The sequence below is a fragment of the Alternaria dauci genome, chromosome 4 (genome assembly GCF_042100115.1).
Source record: "Alternaria dauci strain A2016 chromosome 4, whole genome shotgun sequence".
Lineage (NCBI taxonomy): Eukaryota > Fungi > Ascomycota > Dothideomycetes > Pleosporales > Pleosporaceae > Alternaria > Alternaria dauci.
This window is the reverse complement of record NC_091275.1, coordinates 864417-884738: the sequence shown is the minus strand read 5'-3', so window position 1 is coordinate 884738 and position 20322 is coordinate 864417. Positions and strand designations below refer to the sequence as shown.

The 20322-nt window shown below is 52.0% G+C and overlaps 6 protein-coding genes across 6 annotated transcripts; 3 read left to right on the top strand and 3 right to left on the bottom strand.

The window, feature by feature from the left end:
• Nucleotides 1–454: 454 nt before the first annotated feature.
• Nucleotides 455–2138, bottom strand: ACET3X_004888 (uncharacterized protein; the record flags this gene model as incomplete). Its single annotated transcript, XM_069451033.1, has 4 exons — nucleotides 455–741; nucleotides 818–1309; nucleotides 1399–1772; nucleotides 1870–2138. 4 exons carry the CDS (start codon nucleotides 2136–2138, stop codon nucleotides 455–457), a joined length of 1422 nt encoding a protein of 473 aa, XP_069306932.1.
• Nucleotides 2139–3396: 1258 nt separating this feature from the next.
• Nucleotides 3397–4260, bottom strand: ACET3X_004887 (uncharacterized protein; the record flags this gene model as incomplete). The annotated part of the gene is made up of 1 exon (XM_069451032.1): nucleotides 3397–4260. The coding sequence occupies one exon, from the start codon at nucleotides 4258–4260 to the stop codon at nucleotides 3397–3399; it is 864 nt and encodes a 287-aa protein (XP_069306931.1).
• A 482-nt stretch (nucleotides 4261–4742) lies between these two features.
• On the bottom strand, nucleotides 4743–9137 carry ACET3X_004886 (uncharacterized protein; the record flags this gene model as incomplete). Its single annotated transcript, XM_069451031.1, has 2 exons — nucleotides 4743–8255; nucleotides 8310–9137. The coding sequence occupies 2 exons, from the start codon at nucleotides 9135–9137 to the stop codon at nucleotides 4743–4745; spliced, it is 4341 nt and encodes a 1446-aa protein (XP_069306930.1).
• Nucleotides 9138–9453: 316 nt separating this feature from the next.
• ACET3X_004885 (uncharacterized protein) lies at nucleotides 9454–11677 on the top strand (the record flags this gene model as incomplete). The annotated part of the gene is made up of 5 exons (XM_069451030.1): nucleotides 9454–9526; nucleotides 9591–9902; nucleotides 9965–10180; nucleotides 10228–11158; nucleotides 11206–11677. 5 exons carry the CDS (start codon nucleotides 9454–9456, stop codon nucleotides 11675–11677), a joined length of 2004 nt encoding a protein of 667 aa, XP_069306929.1.
• Nucleotides 11678–13542: 1865 nt separating this feature from the next.
• ACET3X_004884 (uncharacterized protein) lies at nucleotides 13543–15341 on the top strand. Its single transcript, XM_069451027.1, has 3 exons — nucleotides 13543–13647; nucleotides 13694–13825; nucleotides 13885–15341. Exons 1-3 carry the CDS (start codon nucleotides 13552–13554, stop codon nucleotides 15271–15273), a joined length of 1617 nt encoding a protein of 538 aa, XP_069306928.1. The 5' UTR covers nucleotides 13543–13551; the 3' UTR covers nucleotides 15274–15341.
• A 686-nt stretch (nucleotides 15342–16027) lies between these two features.
• ACET3X_004883 (uncharacterized protein) lies at nucleotides 16028–20102 on the top strand. The gene is made up of 3 exons (XM_069451026.1): nucleotides 16028–16420; nucleotides 16480–16641; nucleotides 16698–20102. Exons 1-3 carry the CDS (start codon nucleotides 16162–16164, stop codon nucleotides 17918–17920), a joined length of 1644 nt encoding a protein of 547 aa, XP_069306927.1. The 5' UTR covers nucleotides 16028–16161; the 3' UTR covers nucleotides 17921–20102.
• The last annotated feature ends 220 nt before the right edge of the window (nucleotides 20103–20322 follow it).

Genomic DNA, 20322 nt, shown 5'->3' with positions numbered 1-20322 from the left:
CCAAAGATATGCCATGGTGTCGCGTCGCGGATTCGTCGCATACTAAGGTATTCTCGTTCTCGCGTGTAGGGTCAAGCCCACAAGCTCGGTACCTCTTCAGCCGCAGATCTAAAATCTCCGTCGCGGATCTTCAGGATTAGAAAAATTACGACGTCTAGCTTGTTCAAGGAGTCTACTACTGTCGGCAACTAACAAGCACTCACATCTTTGACGTTCACTTTGTCGTTGATTCGGGCCAGGATATAGGACCGATTGCGGGCCGCCATCGGTGTAATACCACCACACACGTGTGAAGCACAGTAGGAAGCAAGCCACAACATCCTTTCACTACAGCCCGTTCAGCAGATCGACGCAGTACAACACCAAATACCGAGATCCTAGAATAGCTAGGCCAGTCTCCAGCCTTCTATTCGAAAGCTGAAAGCGCAATCCCAAAGCTTCATTTTTATCATTACTAGACTTTCCAACCTTTCTTCTGCTTTCTCATAGTGACTGTCCAGAGCACTACCAACCAGCACGTCCCAATCATAAGGCACACACCACTCCACACTTGCACACCAATGAAGTTGGTCCGCCCATTCGTCTTCTTGAGCAAGGCCCCAGCGATGGGCGCACCAATGAGCGAAGCAATACTAGACACACTCCAACTCATACCAAGCCTAGTTCCCAGCCGCGAAAGATCCGGTGTGATGTTGGCAAAAGCAGCAGACGGCACTGTAACTAGGGCCGCAGAAAAAAAGCCTAGGAGTTGCTGTCAGCCAAAACCCACGATGCTGCGTGCCAGTAGAATCGTTGACAAGCAGCGAAAAGAACATACCCCATAGTATACTAAAAGCAATGAAAGTCTTCTCAGTCTCGATTCTGATCCAACACAACGCTAATACCCCACTCGAGAATGCACATAGCGCCCACGTAACAATCGCGCCCAGAAAATGCGCAAATACACCACTGACCAGTCTCCCGAAGAAACTGCCCGCTATCGCCAGCACTAGCATGTACAGCGCCGTACTTTCACTGCTACCCAGCCGCTCGCGCGCATACGTCGGAATGTAAAAGTACGGTACGATGTAACCGAGAAAGGTGCTGAAAGAACACGCCGTGAAGATCAGGAACAGACGGTCGTGGAGTGCGGTTTTGTCGAAGAGAGCGCGACGCTTGCGTTTGTGTTTGAGCCACGCGGAGCCGGACAGGAGAGCGGGGATGGAAAGGAGAGCTGCGGCCAAGGCAACGAAACCTATGGCGCGAATAGCCCAAGGGAAACCGGCAGTTCTTACAAGGCGATCAAACATGGTTATGTAGATCACACCACCTGGATTGATGTGTTAGCTCGCCGTCGCTCCAGGTATTTCTCTCTACCCAAACGGAAGGCCAGAACGGAACAAGGAAAGGAAAACGTACCGACAGCAATACCGCTCATGACAATCCCCAACGCAAACGCCCTCTTCTTACTGAACCAAACCCCCACCATAGCCAAACTAGGTATATACAACAACCCCGCCCCTAATCCCATACAAAGACCCTGGCTCAAAAAGACCTGCCAGTACTTTGTACTCAAACTGAGCATCATGATACCCAGCACGACTAGAAAGTTGCCGACCAAGAGCATACTGCGGAAATATCCAAGATCGAAGAGCGGGCCTGACAAGACGCCGATGACGATGAGGAGCCAAGCTTGTACGGTACCAATCCATGATATTGCGGATGGTGAGGAAGAGGTGAGGAGGGTGGTGCGGTAGTAGGTTTGGAAGGCGCCGTAGGTTAGGGTGAAGCCCCTAGTGTGGTTGGTAATGTTAGCTATGATTATTGATGATGGCCGTGTGCAACTGAAGGGGGTGAATGGGAGTAGAGAGGCGTGAAACTTTCACGTACCAGATATTGATATATATCATGAATCCTCCAAAGACTTTTAGCCAAGCGTGGAGCCCGCCATCTGGAGGTGGAGGAATTGCGGACTCTGTGGTCATTGTCGATCGAGCATCTATTTGCACTTCTTTGTCTGCTACTGGCTCGTAGTCCTGTACTGGTTCGTTTTCATGGTGATGCTCATCGTGGATAGAAGATGAAGGTCGACTGATGTCTTCTTGCGAGACCGCTGTGTCTTTGATGACATGTTTCTCTTCCGTGTCTGACTGAGACATTATGTGAAGTCCTCGACGCCCTATGGTTTCTCTTCCAAGTCCCCTTGCGCGCCCTTTTGTTGTTGCTTCTGGCTATCACGATGTGTCGTACCGGGTGTGACTGTTTCTCTCTTCCCATGTGCTTTCAACTAACGCCGATTGTACGACTATTCCGATTCTTATCCGATTCCGATTTTTGAGTACCGAGTCATGCACCTTTTCCCAAAGTCCAAAACAAGTAGGTGAAATGGTATGGCGGCCCGATTGTCAAGTTTGTCGTCTCAAATTGAACATCAAAGATGAAGAGGCACAGTCAACAAGACACGGAAAGGCAATTCAGGATATGCAGATCAGGAACGCGGAATTTACGCGCGGGGGCTGCCACCGTCTAAATATCCCCACAAGCTCCCTTAGTGGGCTGCACCATTTAACGGTGACGATTGCTAAGCGTTCTTTTCCCCCTTTCGTTGTGTTACTTGACGTGCGGGGATAGCGCCTGGCTACCGAGGTCGGGAATATGCAGTGACCTTTCGTGGCGTTTGACGACACTAGCATCACGAAAGTGGCACACAAGAAGGCGTGCTTAGAGACAAGTATTGAACGCAACATGAAGTTGCTGTAAGATTGGTTGATTTATAGGTACTGCATGGATAATGCAGCGGTATATATTGACTGCATGGGTGATACTTGCTGTACTAGCACCGTGTAGGGTGCATTACTGATTGTCGATGCGAGGCAACCATAGCTCGCAAAATGCCGATGTTGCAGATTCCGATTTCAACACTCGGAATCTGTCCAAGTAGTTTGTTGCATCTTCGGTGGGTATAATAAATTATGCGTGGCTTTTAAACCCGTTAACCGTTCACGCGGCTGGATTATTAGAGGACGCGGGTGCCTGGGCGGATGAATGTATCCTGGTCGCGGCTTCAGAGCTTTCGCAACGGATGTTCATGCGAAAACTTCGCTATGTGAGCCCAGAGAGCGCTGATATGCAAATAGTGAACCGCGAAGAGACGATGAGGAGTCCGTGTAGAGAAATGAGCTTTGAATTGATATATCCGTCAAGTGTCTGAAGAAGCGACAATCGCAGATGGTCCGGCAAATTGGGTAAAATGTAGTCCGCAAAAATATGTTATACAAGGAGTGCGCCGTTGCTGTCCAAGCTCTTCAACCGATGTCCGAGTGCTGTCGCGGGATCGAAATTTCGTCTTCGAAGTCGCTCGCTCGTCGGCCGCTCATAGGTCAGATTGAGAAAACCACCGAAACCGTATTATTACGCTCAAGCGGTTGGCTTCGCAAACTTGGCTTTCCTGGCCTCAGCGGCTGCCCTGTCCTTTTCGCTCATCCAGCTGCCGGCGCCGCCACTACCACCACCTGTCTTGTTCTCGCGAGGACGGTTGTCCCTGCTGCGGGGCCTGTTGTCCCGACGGCCTCCGCGGCCTACAGAGCGACCTCCTTCGCGTCCACCCTCGCGGCCTCCCTCGCGGCGCTTGTTGCTAGCAGCATCTTCACCAGCACCCTCTCGTCGGCGCTTCTCGCGGCGTTCTGGAAGAGCCTGGTCGAGCCCCAAGGGAGCCGCAACCTCTCCAAACTTCTTAGCACGCTCCAACTTCTTGAGACCCTCATCATCCTCAAGCTTTGTGCCAAACTTCAGCGCGCGCTTCTTGCGCTTCTCAATTTCTTCGTCGAGGTTGGTGGCAGCAAGGCCTCTTGAGTAGTCAGGAGTGGGCTCCTTCTTCTCTTCCGGCTTGGCCTCGTTGGTGGCATCGGCGGCGCTGTCGGTTGGTGGCTCGGTGGTCAGATCGTTGGTTTGCGCAGGGTCGATATCGGCGACTTGGTTAGGTACGGCTTGCGGGTTCGGCGGCTGGCCTTTACCTCCGGCGTTTGCGACAGTCTCTGCGTTGGGGATGACGGCCTCTTCTGCCGCCGCAGTCGTAGCAGCTGGCGCGGCAGCGGTATCGTCGGCCTCGTCGTCCCAGTCAATCTCGTCTTCGGCGCCGGCAGCAGGCTTCGCGCTAGACTTCTCTGCGTCGCTCTTCTGCAGGCGCTCAACCATCTCTGCCTTCTTGCCGGTGTGGGGCAGCTTGCGCTCTTTGAGAAGCGCCGACAGCTCGTCGTTCTTCATCTTTGAGTAGTCCGACATGGTTGCGCGTGTGGTCGTGATGGGAAGGTGAGTAGTAGCGGTGGTAAGCTTGACGCGACAGGGGGCGCGTACTCAAGGAAGCTGCAATGTGTCCGGACGCGCGATGAGTGTGGTAATGTCAATCAATGAGGTTTGGTGCGTCGAGCGACAATGGGGGAAAGAGAAGAAGAAAAGGGGCGCGCGGTGTGGTTGATAAAGGCGCTGGCTGCGGTCGAAACAATGGCTGCGGTCGGATTGTCCATCGAGGATCAATCGAGTGAGAGAGCTACGACCACCCACCAGCGCTAGACTACTTCCGGCGCCCCGCAAATGGACCCACCAAACCCTGTCTGTTATTGTCTCTCCATCGTACAATCAATCACCATCACCTCACGCACTCAGAATAAACTCTGAAAACAATCAAGACCTTTTTATAAAATTCCATCGCTTAAAATCTGCAAACTACCTCCATCCACCAAGCACAATCAACATCAACACCACATTCAGGCCTTTTTAGCCTTGAAGACACGTTTCAGCGTATTGCCCAATCCGGGACCAGAGTACAAATAAAAGCCAACCGTGAACATCCCAACGTTGAACGCAGTGTAAACAACCAGGAAACCAAAATTCCTCCAGCGGTCATCGTATGACATGTTCAAAGCACCGAGATACACGTCAGCGACGGCGAATTGGCAGAATTGGCAGTCTTGGTCTGCGCCAGGATTGATCAACGTCGCCATGCTCGCATTCGCAAATGCGCCTGCGTACTCGCCGCACGTCTGCCCCTGGGGAGGCTGGAACATGTTGGTCTCAGCTGCTGTGCACTGAACCGGAACGTCGTGCACACCGGTAGACATCATCGTTGAAACGAGCCATGTAAAAGGGCTGACGTAGTAGGCGAAGTGCCAGAACCCGACAAGCTGCCGGAGCGGTTGGAGTACTCCGCTGAAAGCGAGGACGAAAGTGTAGAAGAGAATGGTCAACATGGCGGCTGTTTCGGCATTGGGCGTGACGACGGCAAGCGCCTGCGAGAAGGTTGCGTGGTAGATCTGGTAGACGCTAAACACAAGGTACATGAATGCGCCTCGCCCATCGGATATGTCGCGCCACCAGCCCACAGGGAAGTACCAACAGAGAAAGCACATGCTCGAGATGACAAAGTTGAAGGGTATCTCCACGAGGACGTTTGCCACTACGAAGACGCTCCAATGGTACATTTTGGAGTGCTTTTCGCGGACATCGTATATCTTGCGGAGTTCGATAAGCCGCGGCTGGACGAGAACCATCAGGATAAGACAGAGCAGCAGGATCGTGAAGACTGAGAAGACTTTGTTCTGCAGGCCTTGCACGGAGTTTTCTTCCTTGTAGAAAGTAAAACCCATGAACAGTCCACCAACGACGTTGATAGCAAGCTTGCTGTTGATGTATCCCGGCGAGCGCCATTGCTGCACGAACAATCGCTTCTGGACGAGGAGGTATTGTTGCCACCAACTCGTCGCAAATTTGCGCATCGGAGCGCTCGACTTTTGGCCCGAATTGGAGCGGCCTACTGATTCAAAGTGCTCGATGCGCTCGGTGATAGCTCTGCGCTCCACAGACGATTGCCACACTGAAGGCCAGTCGAGCGTTGCCTGTCCCGTAGCGCCTGCTCCAATCTGTTCGAGAATGTACTCAGCTGGGTTTGCGCCTTCTGGGCACCTAGGTGCACCATAGCTGGCAAAGTAGTCGAGAACTGTTTGCGAGTCTCTACCCAAATCCCCAAAGTAGACAGTCTTTCCCCCACGTGCTAACAACAGTAGTCGGTCGAACTGCTCGATCAAAGTGGCAGAAGGCTGGTGAATGGTACACAGAATTGCCTGGCCTGCATTGGCAAGATCCCGGAGCAGCTGAACAATGGCCCACGCTGACTGAGAGTCGAGGCCGGATGTTGGCTCATCAACAAAGATGAGCAACGATGGCCGTGCGACAAGCTCAAGCCCAATCGTGGTACGCTTCCGCTTCTCTGCGCTGAGTCCTTTCCCTGGAATGCCAATAACGGCTTCAGCGAAGTCCTCCAGGCCAAGAATTGAGATGATCTTCTCGACATAGGCAAACTTGTCATCTGTGGACACTTCTTGTGGTTGACGAAGGGACGCAGAGAAACGAAAAGCCTCGCGGACTGTCATCTCAGCCATATGGATGTCTTGTTGCTGTACGTAGCCGGTGCGCTGCTGGAACGAGGCATCCAAGGCAACGCCGTTGATCGTTGTATCACCAGTCACGATACCCACGTCGCCAACACGTTGTGCGAGCACATTGAGCAAAGTGGTCTTGCCCGCCCCAGAAGCACCCATAAGTGCCGTCAAAGTACCAGGCTCAACAAAGCCTTCAACATCGGACAACAATCGACGTGTAGTTCCCTTGATGTCAATGTCGTAGTTGAGGTGTTTCCAACAGAAGACGTCTTTGCCGCCTTCGATGTCGGGCGTGCCCCCACCAGTGGCAACCTTCTCATCGGTGCCAGATGTACCAGCCGCACCCCTCTCCGTGTCGTGAGGCTTTGCTGTAGCCCAACGCGAGTCCTTCCGAAAGACCATCTGGGATGTACCGCTAGACGACTTCATGAACTCAGTCGTAGTAGCGTAGAGGATCGTAAAGGCTAGGAAGAAGGCGACCGATATGCCGAGGTTGCGCCACACATGGTCATATGAGTAGCCATGCGACAAAGCGATATACTCGTCTCCGATTACATATGGAACACCTGGTCTAGCTCCGATAACGGCACAGACTTGGTTCTGGGTGTCGACATTCTCATATCCAGGGCCGGATGGAATCAGCTGCTGGCAAGGTGCCTGCCGTCCGTGAAACTCGATCGCCATGAGCGCCTCAATAGTGTAGTAGATGGGGTTGATGTAGGAGATCCATTTGAACCAAGGATGCATCGAGGGACGTGGGATGACGTATCCCCCGTACATGGCCAGCGGGAGAATGGATAGTCCAGCCACAGCTAACGCTGTGTCCACAGTCTGAGTAAGCGATGCGATGATACGAAACCAGGCAGTCATGGTTACCGTAGTAAGGTAAGTGAAGACAACGAAAAGGAAGAACGGGCCGGCTTCCTTCTTCAAATCAGCCATGAAGTAGACGATGACCGTGAAGAGCATGATGTTGACAATCTTGATAGGATATTGCGAAATCATTGTAGCCAGAGCATCGATGTATGGATGATACATGCTGTAGGCATGATGTTTCTCAACAATCGGTCTCTGCGAGAATTGAGCAACGATTTCAGCAAAATTGATGATGATGTTGAAGAGAACGATGAAGAAGATGATGCCGCCCTTGGAAAAGAATCCGCTTGTTCCGGGATCGATCTGATAGAACATCGATCCCATGATCAACGGGATGATGAGCATCGTCAGGGTGATAGCCGTGAAGTAGGCATACTCTCCTCGGATCCGTTGCACGGCTCGTTTGAAGGTCGTGGTGAACTGCATGCCAAGGTTCAGAGTGTATGGCGAGTATACGCGAGTAGCGGGGGCTCTCTCAGCAGATCTCGCGCCCTTGAATCGGTTCAATTCCTGACTCCGCATAGAGTCGACCATATCAAGATGTTCATCGATCGCCAACCTCAAGTTGTGGTAATCAGCACTGGCTCTCCATCGATCCTGAAACTCTTGTGCAGTACGTGGAACTTGGTTCTCACAGCCTTCGCGCACTACTCGCGCACTTTGATCTGTTATAGAGACCAAGAATTCTGCGACCGTCTGACGAGAGGGGCAAACGAAGCCCATGGCTTCGAAGAAGCCTTTCGCTGCATGCACGTCTCCAAAGTAGATCTGGCGACCTTCATGGAGAATTAGCACCTTGTCGTAAGTGCCAGCCAGGGAGTCGCCTGGCTGGTACAAAGCAGAGATTGAGACGTTGTTGGTGAGATCGGTAGCAACACGCAACGCTCGGGCAAAATCGAGAGATGTCGAGCTATCGAGACCCTTTGTTGGATTGTCCCAGCAGGTCACGCAAGCTCGAGTAAGAAGCTAGTTCAGAGTTAGTATCGTGAGCATTGTAGGGTTCGTTCCGGCAAAACTTACCATTTCAGCAATCGAAACTCGACGCCTTTCGCCTCCAGACACACCTCGTACAAAGTCGTTGCCCACGCGGGTCTGGGCTGTATGTCTTAACCCAAAGATTGCCATGAGAATGTTCTTGACCCCTTCGATGTACTGCTTTCGGGAGATGCCGTCCATACGCATCCGAGGTGTCTTGGTACTGGCTGCAAACTCCAAGGTTTGAGAAACCGTAAGATAGGGGAAGTGGTGGTCGATAGCGTCGTTGAAGGTCAGCATACCTGCGAATCGCTTTCGCATGGTCTCAAGATCGATACCGCTGTAGCTGATAGATCCAGACCATTTACGGTACCCTTCGATTCGTCCAGAAAGCATTTTCAGTAATGTTGTGCAACCACTGGATGGAGGCCCAAGGACCAACATCATCTCGCCAGGGGCGAGGATCCCATCGATATCATGGAGGATTCTCTTCTCTGGCGGCTTCTTTAATGAGTTGCGGATCATGGTGATGAGGTTGGTGAAAATGGATAGCGCATCTTGCTGTGTAGCCTTGCCGACATCGTCGCCATATGTGGACACATCCTTCCACGCAAGCGTTACGTGTGGCGACAAAGGTCCTGTGCCGTCCTGTACTCCTCGATCGATAGCAATGGCAAGTGTCCTTTCCAGAGTCCAGTTTGGGTCGTCAACGTCAAAAGGGTCGATTTTCCGGTCTGGATCGTGTACAGTTGAGACACGTCGGACAAGGCGCGCGACTGCAGCAGGTGAAAGAGCCACCTCGTTTTGATCATTCTGAAGGGTAGAAGAGGTGACCGTTTCGTCATCTGTATCATCGGAGGTATTGGGCGACATGGTCAGATCCGGGGTGATGGTACAGCGATAGCAGGATGCTCGATCTGGTCAAACGACCAGATCTATATACCAAACTCTCACTCATGGCATGCAATGCTGTCCTTTCCCATCGGTAATGACGAGAGAAACTCAGCTCTGACTTGTTTCCATGTTTTCGGAAACAAGTTCGCATCTCGGCAGCCGCGTATGGCTAAAGCGGGTCTATCCGAGCGCTATCAATGCACCTCCTCGGCTCCGAGCCTTATGAAGACGCCATCCGTCGTCCTTTTACGCACCCGAAGTTTCCTGCACGTTCAGAGTATTTTTTTCGAGGATTATGGATCCCAGTGGTAAATTGATGAAGACATGCGATCCATGCAAGAATCGCAAAGTTCGTTGTGGTGGTATCGGTATGTCGTCGATTACTCAGGCACCCCTTTCGCCCTCAGAAACGTGGTACTGATAGTTGGGTAGGACATCCAGGTGCTACAAAGTGTCTCAACTGCGCACGACGAAACGAGATCTGCAACTTTAGCCCGGTCCGCATACGGAAAAGACGATATGCGTCAAGCTTGCGGCAAGAATCCGTCATAGGCTCCGCAACAAAAGTGAGCTCCGAACTCAGGGACGAGTCGGAAACCCACCACGATGATCTTCGCTCGTTCGGAGGTATGTCGCAGTATGACGGACTCCAAGAGTTGTATGTGGACAGGCTTCTATCTGCCCCCGACCAAGATAATGCGCTTAGTGCGCAGAGTCCGAGCCTGCAGGATCTCGGTGTTTTCGGTAAGTTCGGACCATAACCCAATTCTTGCTTCTTCGCTATCAGCTTACCAAGTTCCAAACAGGAAGCGAGTACAGTCTGACGTTCTTTCCCGAGGCTCGACTCAAGGAACTGGCCATCCGTCTTGGCCATGACCGCGTATCACATGCTCGGGCGAAGGTGACCAACATCATTGGTGAGCGAATGAGGACTATCGAGCGAGTGCCTGCCCCTGCGCCAGATTCCGATCGCATCCGGGTGTTTGATATCGACGAAGAATACATCTCGATCTGCGTTCAAGGTAGGTTCCTTAATGTCTGGCATTCATATCCGTGGCTGACTGTATAGCCTATTTTGAGCACGTCGACCCAATTCATCCATTTCTCGATAGACAGCAGTTCGAAAGTGTCGCTCTCGGCACGCATCTGAGCGAAAAGCTCGCCAGTGACAAGTCGTGGTCCGCACTGTTTTACGCTGTTCTTGCTCTGGGCTCGCAATACCACGATGGAGGCAGCTATGAGCCTACAAAGAGTGGAAGTTGGCGATTCTTCGGCACGGCTCTAGCCATCTTCCCGGATTTGTTGATCAGCAGAACCACACTGAACACAGTTCAGGCACTGACGGCAATGGCGATTTTTGCCTCGAATATTTCATGTTTGCAAATCGAATACGCCATGGTGTCAGAAGGGGCCAAAAAGGCACAAACACTAGGGTACAACAGATCGACGGCTCCTGGAAACGACGAACGGAACCGCACATTCTATGTTCTCTATTTCCTTGAGAAGAACATGTCGTTCAATATCGGCAGATGCTCCACCATTATGGATTCGGACATCAGCAGTGCCATTCCGACTCAGCCACTATCGTGCAGCGGCACAACGTTTGACTGGACCCGTGCGTCGATTCGGATATCCCGACTCCTTAGTCGCATATACGCATCTCTTTTCTCTGTTAGTGTACGAGGTAGACCGAAAGCTTACTACAGTACGACCATCCACAACCTCAAGGCCGAGCTCGGAGCATGGGCAAAAACGGTACCCGCGGAGCTTCGGCCAGGGCAACCCATACGGCCATATACCCAAACCACGCAGATGGTTGATATTGGTATACGTCTTCATTATCTGTATCATGGTACGATGTTGCATCTTGATCGTACTGTTCTTCAGATGGAGGATGAGCCCGACGCCCGGTCTGGTTTGGTGACCGGCATCATGCATACAGCGCGGACGGTACTGGAACTCACCAAGTTCATCGACATTCAGCCATACACACCTATTTGGTAAGTTTAGATTGTTTGCTCGTGTTACAGTCATTAATGATTAGAAGGATCCTTGCAAGCGTTCCGTTAGCCGCTTACCTTGTTCTTTTCGACATGGTCATCGATAATCCGACACATCCAGACACCGCAGCCAACTTGGCCTTGCTTGATGTTGGCTGTGGCCACTTCAGCGGCTTGGAGTACGCTTCGCAGGGAATACTCCCAGGATCCATCGCGTCGGAGTTCACACAAATAGCGCGAACATACGTGCGGACGCAAACCGACTCTGAGAAGAATAGCCGCCCGAAATCGTCTGCCATGTATGCCGAAAGTGTGGCCTCGATGGAGGGGCTGCAGGAAGCAACAGTTGCTGAGGCGTCATCGGCTTTTCCTTCATACGCGGATTTGCAACCATTTCCGCTAGGATGGAATCTTCGGAATGACGGTGCGAGAATGCTCGATGGTGAATCGCTCGACTTGTTTGGTTCGTACTATCCGCTCTGGGACGAGGGTGCGGCGTACAACACGATGAATCTGTGATGGTATGTAAAATCGGTTGTACTTGTATTTATGTACTCTAACAGATCGTAATTAGTAGTAGCGCTCGCGCAGTTGTTTATGCCTGGTTCTGCCTGTGGAACTAGCCGTTGCACAGTGTCTCGTCTGCTTAGCGGAGGCGAGGAACCGTTCGCATATTCCATGGCTATTGCTATGAACCAGCAACGAACTATTCCATTTATTCCCCAGTCTTGCGAGGGGAAAAAGGAGTTCGGGCACAACTTCGTCGACCACACATCTCCTTCCGGGCGAGAGAAGGCTATCCTCGATACTACCCTAGGAGTGCGTGGATGATTAGTGACCAGCCATGCGAACCATCGAGAGATGCTGCCGGCGTTCTGCGATAAGGAGAAAGACGGTGTGATGAATAAACCACTGGGGACGTTTGCAGCAGGAGCAGTAGCCACCGCAATTCACATTCAACGGTCCGATACAGGACTCAGAAATGAATGATAGTAATCAAGAAGAGTAGTTACAGGAAATTAACACGAGACCAAGGCTTACTACCTAAAGCGTAACGTGCTAGACGGCTCCACGCGCGGCCAAATGTAAGAGCTATGCTTAGGGAACACAGGTATATTATAGTTATGTTCAATAGAGAAGAAAACTAGAGACTGCTAGGGTATGTAAGGAGTTGGCTTACTAGGTCTTGCACGTAACTACACACCCCGTCCGCGTAGCCAAAAGGCTGGCGCAAGACCACAGAGCTGCGTGTTTTCTAGCATAGTTGATACTTAGTGTTACCGCCGCGACCTGCGATTTAAGCTATAGTCACTACCGAGGTACTACCGATGATTCTTACTATGGGTACTGTGGATTGATTACTGTAGTGGCAGCTCACCTGGGCAGCTTGGCCTTCAGTAACGCCGAAGAGTATTCAGGTAGCTGTGGCATAACCCAAATGTCTCCACACAGAAATAGATATAGCTATACACAGGCCGTGAAGCTGCCATTAAGGAAGGGTATAAATACCTGGCCCGTGACATGCCGAATTGAATCTGTGTCCAAAGCGATTACTTCTTTACCACACTCACATTCAAACGCACACGCACCTTACAGCCCTCTACAAACCACTCACACCAATCAAAAAAACATGTTGTTCTCCAAAGTTTCTATAGTCATGGGCCTCGCCCTCGCCGCCTACGCAAGCCCGGCGCCCGCTACAGAAAACGACAAGCGCTAAATCACGGCAGTAAGTCACTTCAACACTACACCCGGCAAAGGTATTTCAAAATGATATAATGCAACATCTAACATAATTTTCGCTAGACGAGGTGTATTGTGAAGTTCAGAGAAGACGCGCCTCAAGGATACTGCCAGACGTACAGTAGTGGTGGCCAGGTGCTAGGTCGTGGCCAGGCGTGCCGCAAGGTAGGACTCCAAAATCTATAACAACGTGTTAGCCTGTACTAATAAGAGGTAATAGAGTAATCCTTGCAAGGTCGAGCAGAATGGGTGCTTGCTAGACCAGGAATTTTACGAGGGCGGTTGGTATGCCAACTGCAGCTGAGGGAGTGAAAAGTCGCTTGTTCGGTCTCGGTGGAGGGCTACTGTATCGCGATAATCATTGGGGTTGAGCTTTGGGGAACGGTTGATTGTGTATGGCTTTGGTTCGCTGGTCTGCAGCTGAGGGAACATATACACCTAGACAACTTACTAGATACAGGGTATATACTTTCGCTGTAGACATGGTAGGAATACTCAGAGAAGATTTTGGTCCAGTCTTAGTAGAAGAGCAAATGACAGACACGATTAAGAACTGGCAGAGATGACGCACAGACACGGTATTAGCGGCGGGCTTACTCTTACCAACAAAAGTCACAGACGGTCTCTGCGGCATCAATCACGATGCCCTCATGTTCATAGCGCAGACACGCACGTGCTGCTCGCGCACCAGGCCAATTGCCCGTCTTCATCACACGGCCGCCAGAATGGAGAAGCGCGACTATGCGGTATGTTTCTTAGCAACGTGCGCATGGATTGGGCTGATTGTCGCAGGCTGCGGTTGCGGCGCTGAACATGCTTCAGTCCAACTTCTCCATAGTCGATGCGATCCGTAAGTCTGGTCGCGGCATGAACAAGCAGGCGATACCGGAGATGATTGAGTGGTGTCGCAAAGCTGGATATGAGGTGTGCGGCTCCCGATGACCCCACCTAAGAATGCAGGTGGTGACTGACGCCCTGTCCAGCCCTCTGAATTCGACAGGCTGAAGCCTATACACATTGCCGGAACAAAGGGAAAAGGCTCGACCAGTGCCTTCATCTCGTCGATCCTGTCGCAATACGCAACCTCCCGCGATGCGCAGACTCCTCCCTCGAAGATCGGCCTCTACACCTCCCCACACCTCCGATTCGTACGTGAACGCATACAGATCGACAATGAACCAATATCAGAGGAGAAGTTTGCCAAATACTTCTTCGAGGTATGGGACAAGCTCGAGGCAGCAGCGAAGACAGAGGACACGCCCGCAGACGTCCCTACAAAGCCTGTATACTTCCGCTACCTGACCCTTATGGCGCTACATGCGTACCTGAAGGAGGGTGTGGACTCGGCCGTCATTGAGTGCGGCATCGGCGGCGAATTCGACAGCACCAACATCCTGACGAAACCCACCGTCACAGCCGTCACGAGTCTCGGGATAGATCATACCGCGATGCTCGGTTCTACGCTCCCAGAGATAGCCTGGCACAAGGCAGGAATCTTCAAGCAAGGCAGCGTCGCATTTACAGCGCGTCAAAAGGACGAAGCCATGACCGTTCTGGAGGAGCGGGCGGCAGAGAAGGGCACAAAGCTACACACCATCGACATACACCCGGCTCTAGCCAACAACGAGATTAAGCTTGGGCTCGGTGCGGCGTTCCAGAAAATTAATGCGTCTGTAGCAATAGCGGCTGCAGCCGCACACCTGCGAGCACTGGGCCACACTTCGGTGCCCGATCCGACCATCGTTCCCCATATTGAGCTCCCTCCCGAATTCATTCGCGGTCTGAAGCAAGTGCGTTGGGCAGGCAGATGCGAGATAAGACGCGAGGCCAATGTCGCATGGCATATCGACGGAGGGCACACCATGGAAAGCATCGAGGTCACTGGAAAGTGGTTCGCGGAGCAGATCACAATGGCCACATCCACCGCCACCTCCCAATCCAAGGTTCCTCGCATCTTGATCTTCAACCAACAGACCCGAGACGCAAACGCACTTGCCAAAGCCCTGTACACAGCTCTGCAGACTGGCATCACTTCTGGATCGCAGTCTCCGTTTACACACGTCATCTTTACGACCAATCAAACCTTCAGCGAAGGATACAAGCCCGATCTGGTATCGATAAACACCAACCAGCAGGACGTAGATACGTTGGCAGTCCAGAAGGCGCTCGCGAACACGTGGTCTGATATTGACAGCACGGCAGAAGTGCATGTGCTACGTACGATTGAAGAGGCAGTCGGAACCGCACGAAAGGTGGCGCAAGACTATGCGAAGCTGGCTGGGGCCGATGCTGAAGTCATGGTGTTGGTGACGGGAAGCTTGCACCTGGTTGGCGGTGCGCTTGAAGTATTGGAAACCGTCAAGGCGCAGTGAAGAGTGATACCCATAGACACCAATGATGATACAAGAAGGCGCTTCAACATGCGCTAAGAAATGTTCGGAAGCAACCGCGTAGGCTACCCGTCACATGTCCATTGGAGCAACTAATGCACGTCAAAGCAAGCGTGGCTGTCCTGCAGGTCGCGTGCTCACATGCCAACTGAAGAAAATGTTCTTTTCCAGAACTATGCCACATAATAGCGTCTATTCTAAGGTGCTGCTGACTCGTGGCGCTCATCAACAGCACGTCTGAGACCATCAATGCCCAGAATCGCAAATTGTAGTCAGCAGTTGGAGTACCACATGGTCCAGACTAACCATTGGTGCTATTACCCCAGAAAATTCCCGCAACGGTAAAGTTTGTACGTCTTGGTGCCCATGGCTCTACGGGAGACATCGGGTCCGATCTTCTTGAGATTCTCCACCGGCCGCGCATCATTACGTGTCGAGCAAGCCGGGCACCCGATGGCAGCAGCTGTGGTGGTGGTGAGAGCGACTATAGCTTTTTCTGCAACCTCAAATCATGAAGTTTGACTGGGACAATCGTAGCTGTTCATCAGACCCATCGAAAGATCCATCACCCGTTCGGCCGTCTTCGCGTGGCGGGCCTGGGGATCGGATGTCTTGGCACTGGGCTCTAGTATGCAATTGGGCAATAACACTCACGGAAGAGCCGCTAGCCGACCATAGTGACCACTGCTAGTTTCCTTCAGATGTCATATCTTCCGACTATTCCCACCGTTATTGATTTCCACGTCATCCTCTAAACGTATCAACCCATCGTTCGCGCTTCGAACGACTAAATTGCTTTCGCTACTACAAAACGCGCCGTCCATCGCCTTCCCGTCTAGAAAGGAGGGGCTTGGCTGCCGAGGTCCCAAGATGAACTGCCCTTCTAGAACCGATGACGACGTCCTTTGGCATCCAGGATGGAACCAGAGTCCGCCACGCTTCGCTGCCGATCTGACGACTTGCGAGGACCTGAACGGTATCGCAAATGCAAGAGAACTAGGAGAAGCAGACCGCTTGCGCAGCGGCACGCAGAGTCTGCGACGCTGCGGAATCGATGACTCGAATGCTCAAGAGATGGAGAAGAGACCGCCAAACACCACGGGCGAGGGTGTCAAAGGGTCCCTGACAGGTATGTTGCAGTTTTCTGATAACGCGGAAATGAGCGTTGCGATGCTGACTCGTCTGAAGGACCTTGCACCCGAACAACTAGACATGTGAGCGAGTACCAAGGTGGCCTCACCGCCACTATCATCAGCTGGTCAAAGTGGCTGGCATCGGTATTCTGTACTTCGTTTTTGATTTCCTGGGCTAGCGGCAATTTGTCTGCTCCCAGATTTTTCTTGCCCAAAGGTAAGACGGAAGAGCTTGTTCTGCGTCAAAGGGTCGCTACTGACGTTGAATTCAAGATCCATCATTCCAACGCCTCCCCAGGCGCAGTACCTGCGAAAATGGCAAAGCGCATCCCGACTACGATCTGGGCCTGCATGTCGCTGGTCTCTTCATCATTCTTTTCGTGTCCGGCACCGGATGTGCCTTTCCAATGCTCGTAATTAAATTCCCGCGGCTGCGCATTCCACCTGCATTCCTCTTCGGTGCAAAGCATTTTGGCACCGGTGTTCTAGTCGCTACTGCATTCGTTCACTTACTCCCCACCGCGTTTGGTTCACTGAACGACCCATGTCTGTCGAGTTTCTGGACGACTGACTACCAGGCTATGCCAGGCGCTATCATGCTAGCCAGCGTCTTCTTCGTCACGCTGATCGAAATGGTCTTCTCTCCAGCCCAACATGTCTGCGGCGGTAACGCAGGTGCGGAGGCTGTGTCTCGCCGCAAGCAGGAGCCAAAGAACGAGACTATTGAACCGCCGGCTCCACCACAACCGGCAATGCAGAGGACGTACTCTGAATCTAGCATGCGAGTCCGCGATCTGGGTGTCTTGCGTGGAAGAGTGGGGAGCATCAGTAGAACACTCTCTCGCTACCGCGAAGATGGCCAGAGACTTGATGCGATTGAATCTGCGGGTGCGTCTGAAGTGGAAATACCAGCCACTCATAGCAAGGAAGAAAGTAACGAGTATGCCATCGAGCAGGACGAGGAAACTGGGGAGCACAATCATGTGCTCACACCGGAACAGATCCACAAAAAGGCCATTATGCAGGTTTTCCTCTTGGAAATGGGTATCTTGTTCCACAGCATCTTCATCGGCATGTCGCTTGCCGTCTCCGTTGGCAATGACTTCACCGTGCTGCTCATTGCCATTGTCTTCCATCAGACGTTCGAAGGCCTCGCCCTCGGTGTACGTATCGCGGACATCAGCTGGAAGCCCCGCGCTGTACAGCCCTGGCTCATGGCTCTCGCATACGGTTGCACTACACCTGGCGGCATGGCAATCGGTATCGCAACCCACACCTTGTACTCTCCCGACTCTGAGATTGGCCTTCTTGTCGTCGGCATCATGAATGCTATTTCTGCGGGCTTCCTTGTCTTTGCAAGTCTTGTGGAACTCATGTCGGAGGATTTCTTGAGCGATGAGAGCTGGAAGGTGCTTAGGGGGAAGCGCAGGGTGTATGCGTGTTTGCTTCTATTCTTGGGAGCCTTTCTCATGAGTTTGGTGGGGGCTTGGGCGTAGAGTGGTGGATGTAGTGGATGTGATGTGGGAGCAGGAATTAGTTCAAAAAAGGACTCGGGGAGAAGAAGTGGAGGAGAGGAAGCGTATGGAACCTGGAAGATGAAGCGGACAGATTGTAAATGGACCTGAGGCGGAGAAACCCTTCCAACTATCATTTCACTCATTATAGGGTCTTTTTTGCAGCGATCGGCTGCGGGATGGCAGCAATCATGTATGTTCAGGACGTCTGACTATATATACAAAACACAGTTGATCGCTACTGGCTATTACAGCGCAAGCTACTAGTAGCCACCACAGTGAGCAATAACCGTTCATACAGACACCAACGATGCAGCGTAGTCTCCACTACCTCATCACACATTCCGCCATGAGATGGCACATTGGAAATTCTGCCTCGCCCTTTCCCTGTGTAATCACACTCCCTCTTGGCGCCTCCGCATCCAGCGTCCTACTCATAACCAGCAGTCCCTTGGCCCACTCACTCCAAATAACCACGCCGTCTTGCATCTCAATCAACACCTTCTCCTTTGGCACGCCAGGGAGCGGAACAGCCAGAAACCTCGGGTGAGGATGCCTTGGCAGATGGTACTCATGTGCCGTCATCTTTACTTCCCTCACCAATCTCTTGAACGCATGATCCCCGCTGCCATCATCGAAGAGAAACGTGTTCAGGCCAAACTTGCGCTCCGAAAGCGCGTTTTGGATTGCAAAGGCTTGTTCCAAACAGAGACCCACGCTCACATCTCCCCGTTTCCTCTTCACCTCCGCATCCATGAGTTGTGTCAGACACACCACCATATCAAGCGGTATCTGGCCCGCCACCCTCTTTCCTTTTTTACTCTTGAGCGCACCGTCAAGCGGGTCCCAGAGGATTTGGATATCGTACCTCGCCACCTTTTTCAGCCATGGGAAAGACTTGGCTAGCTTGTTCAGATGCGTCGACATCTTTTTATTCCAATCCATTTGCACAAAGCTGTTGACGCGTCCATGGAAATGGACTCCGATTTGGAGGGTGATTGCGTTGCTGAGGAGGTGCGAGGCGTATTCTAGGCTTTCTGGGAACGTGGCTTGGGGGAGGGAGAGCAGGGAGGTTGAGCCGTGGTGCGTGGGGATGAGGTTGATGGTGGTGTGTTTGCAGGTGAAAGTTTTTAGGCCCAGAGGGAGGTATGTGTTTAGAGATGTTGGGCTGGAAGGTGGCAGGGAGAGGTAGGAGTAGATTTCGTTGCGCAGTTCAGGTGGTAGGTTGGGGAAGAGAGGGGTTGCTGAGGGCATGTTGGAGGCCATATCTCGTTGTTTCGTGTGAGGTTTGAGAGCTGTAGACGAATACATAAATCTCTGAATGCTTGATAGGGTGGGCCAATAGTCGCGTTGCCGATTTCAGATTGCTGGTATCGCGTCCGGTAGAGTGAGATATGGGTGCGAGATGCGGACTTGGTCGTGATACCACCGCCGGACCAATCTTCAAGCAGCAGTTGGGTGACCACAGCCGAGCCTATTGTCTTGGAGATACAACAGCAATTGACCGAGTGAACGCGAGATCACGTGACAGCGTAGCCTGTTGCCCCAGGTGAAAGCAATGACCAGGAACGCTCATACCATGTCAGCTTTGCTTCTGCCATGCTTCAAGAAACTCTATACCTTTGACAAATGCTATTGTTACCGGTATTCGCGAAAAGGTAAAAAATTGGACAAGCACAATTTTTCCGTCCGAAGTGGTGCTATTCGGTCGGCAGCGGCTCGGCACTTTGCGCTTCTAGGTAGCGGCGATGATGGTGGATCGGGTGCTAATATATGTATGCGGGTCTCCTGTTATGGATTCATCTTCTCGTTTTAGTTCTTTGTGTTCTAGAATAATCCGCGGATGTAGTTGGGCTCTTTGATGGCCTTTTTTGAGGAGAGTGGACAGAGAGGACCTCGGGAGTGATGTGGACATGGCTTACATTTTGCGGTTTAGCCTGACGCGCAGGTTTAAGTATGGGTCTATGCCATCGCGTGCGTGTCGATTATCTTGTAAGTCCCACGGTCAACTGTGGTTGAGTTTTGGTGGTGGCGCTGGTCAACCATCCTTGTGCAAAGACTGCATGCAGATTAAGACTACATGCTGTTGGCTGGGATGTGGGTGGTATGTAAACGTTCTTGCAGTTGGAATATGAACATTAGACACAGTAGGTGCAGACGCGTCGTTGTTATACCTCTACTTGAGTCATCGAGTAATGATGAGTCTCTTGTTGCTTGGGTTAAGACGGCTGCGCCACCCGTCTGACGGCCCCAGTCTGTGCGTGCACTCGTCACCAATCATAGCACACTTGGTCAAGATGTATGTACAGACAGCTACGGCCATGACTTGGAGCCAGTATAGGTATCGCATTTTACTACATGCAACATATAGAGTCATCGTTAAG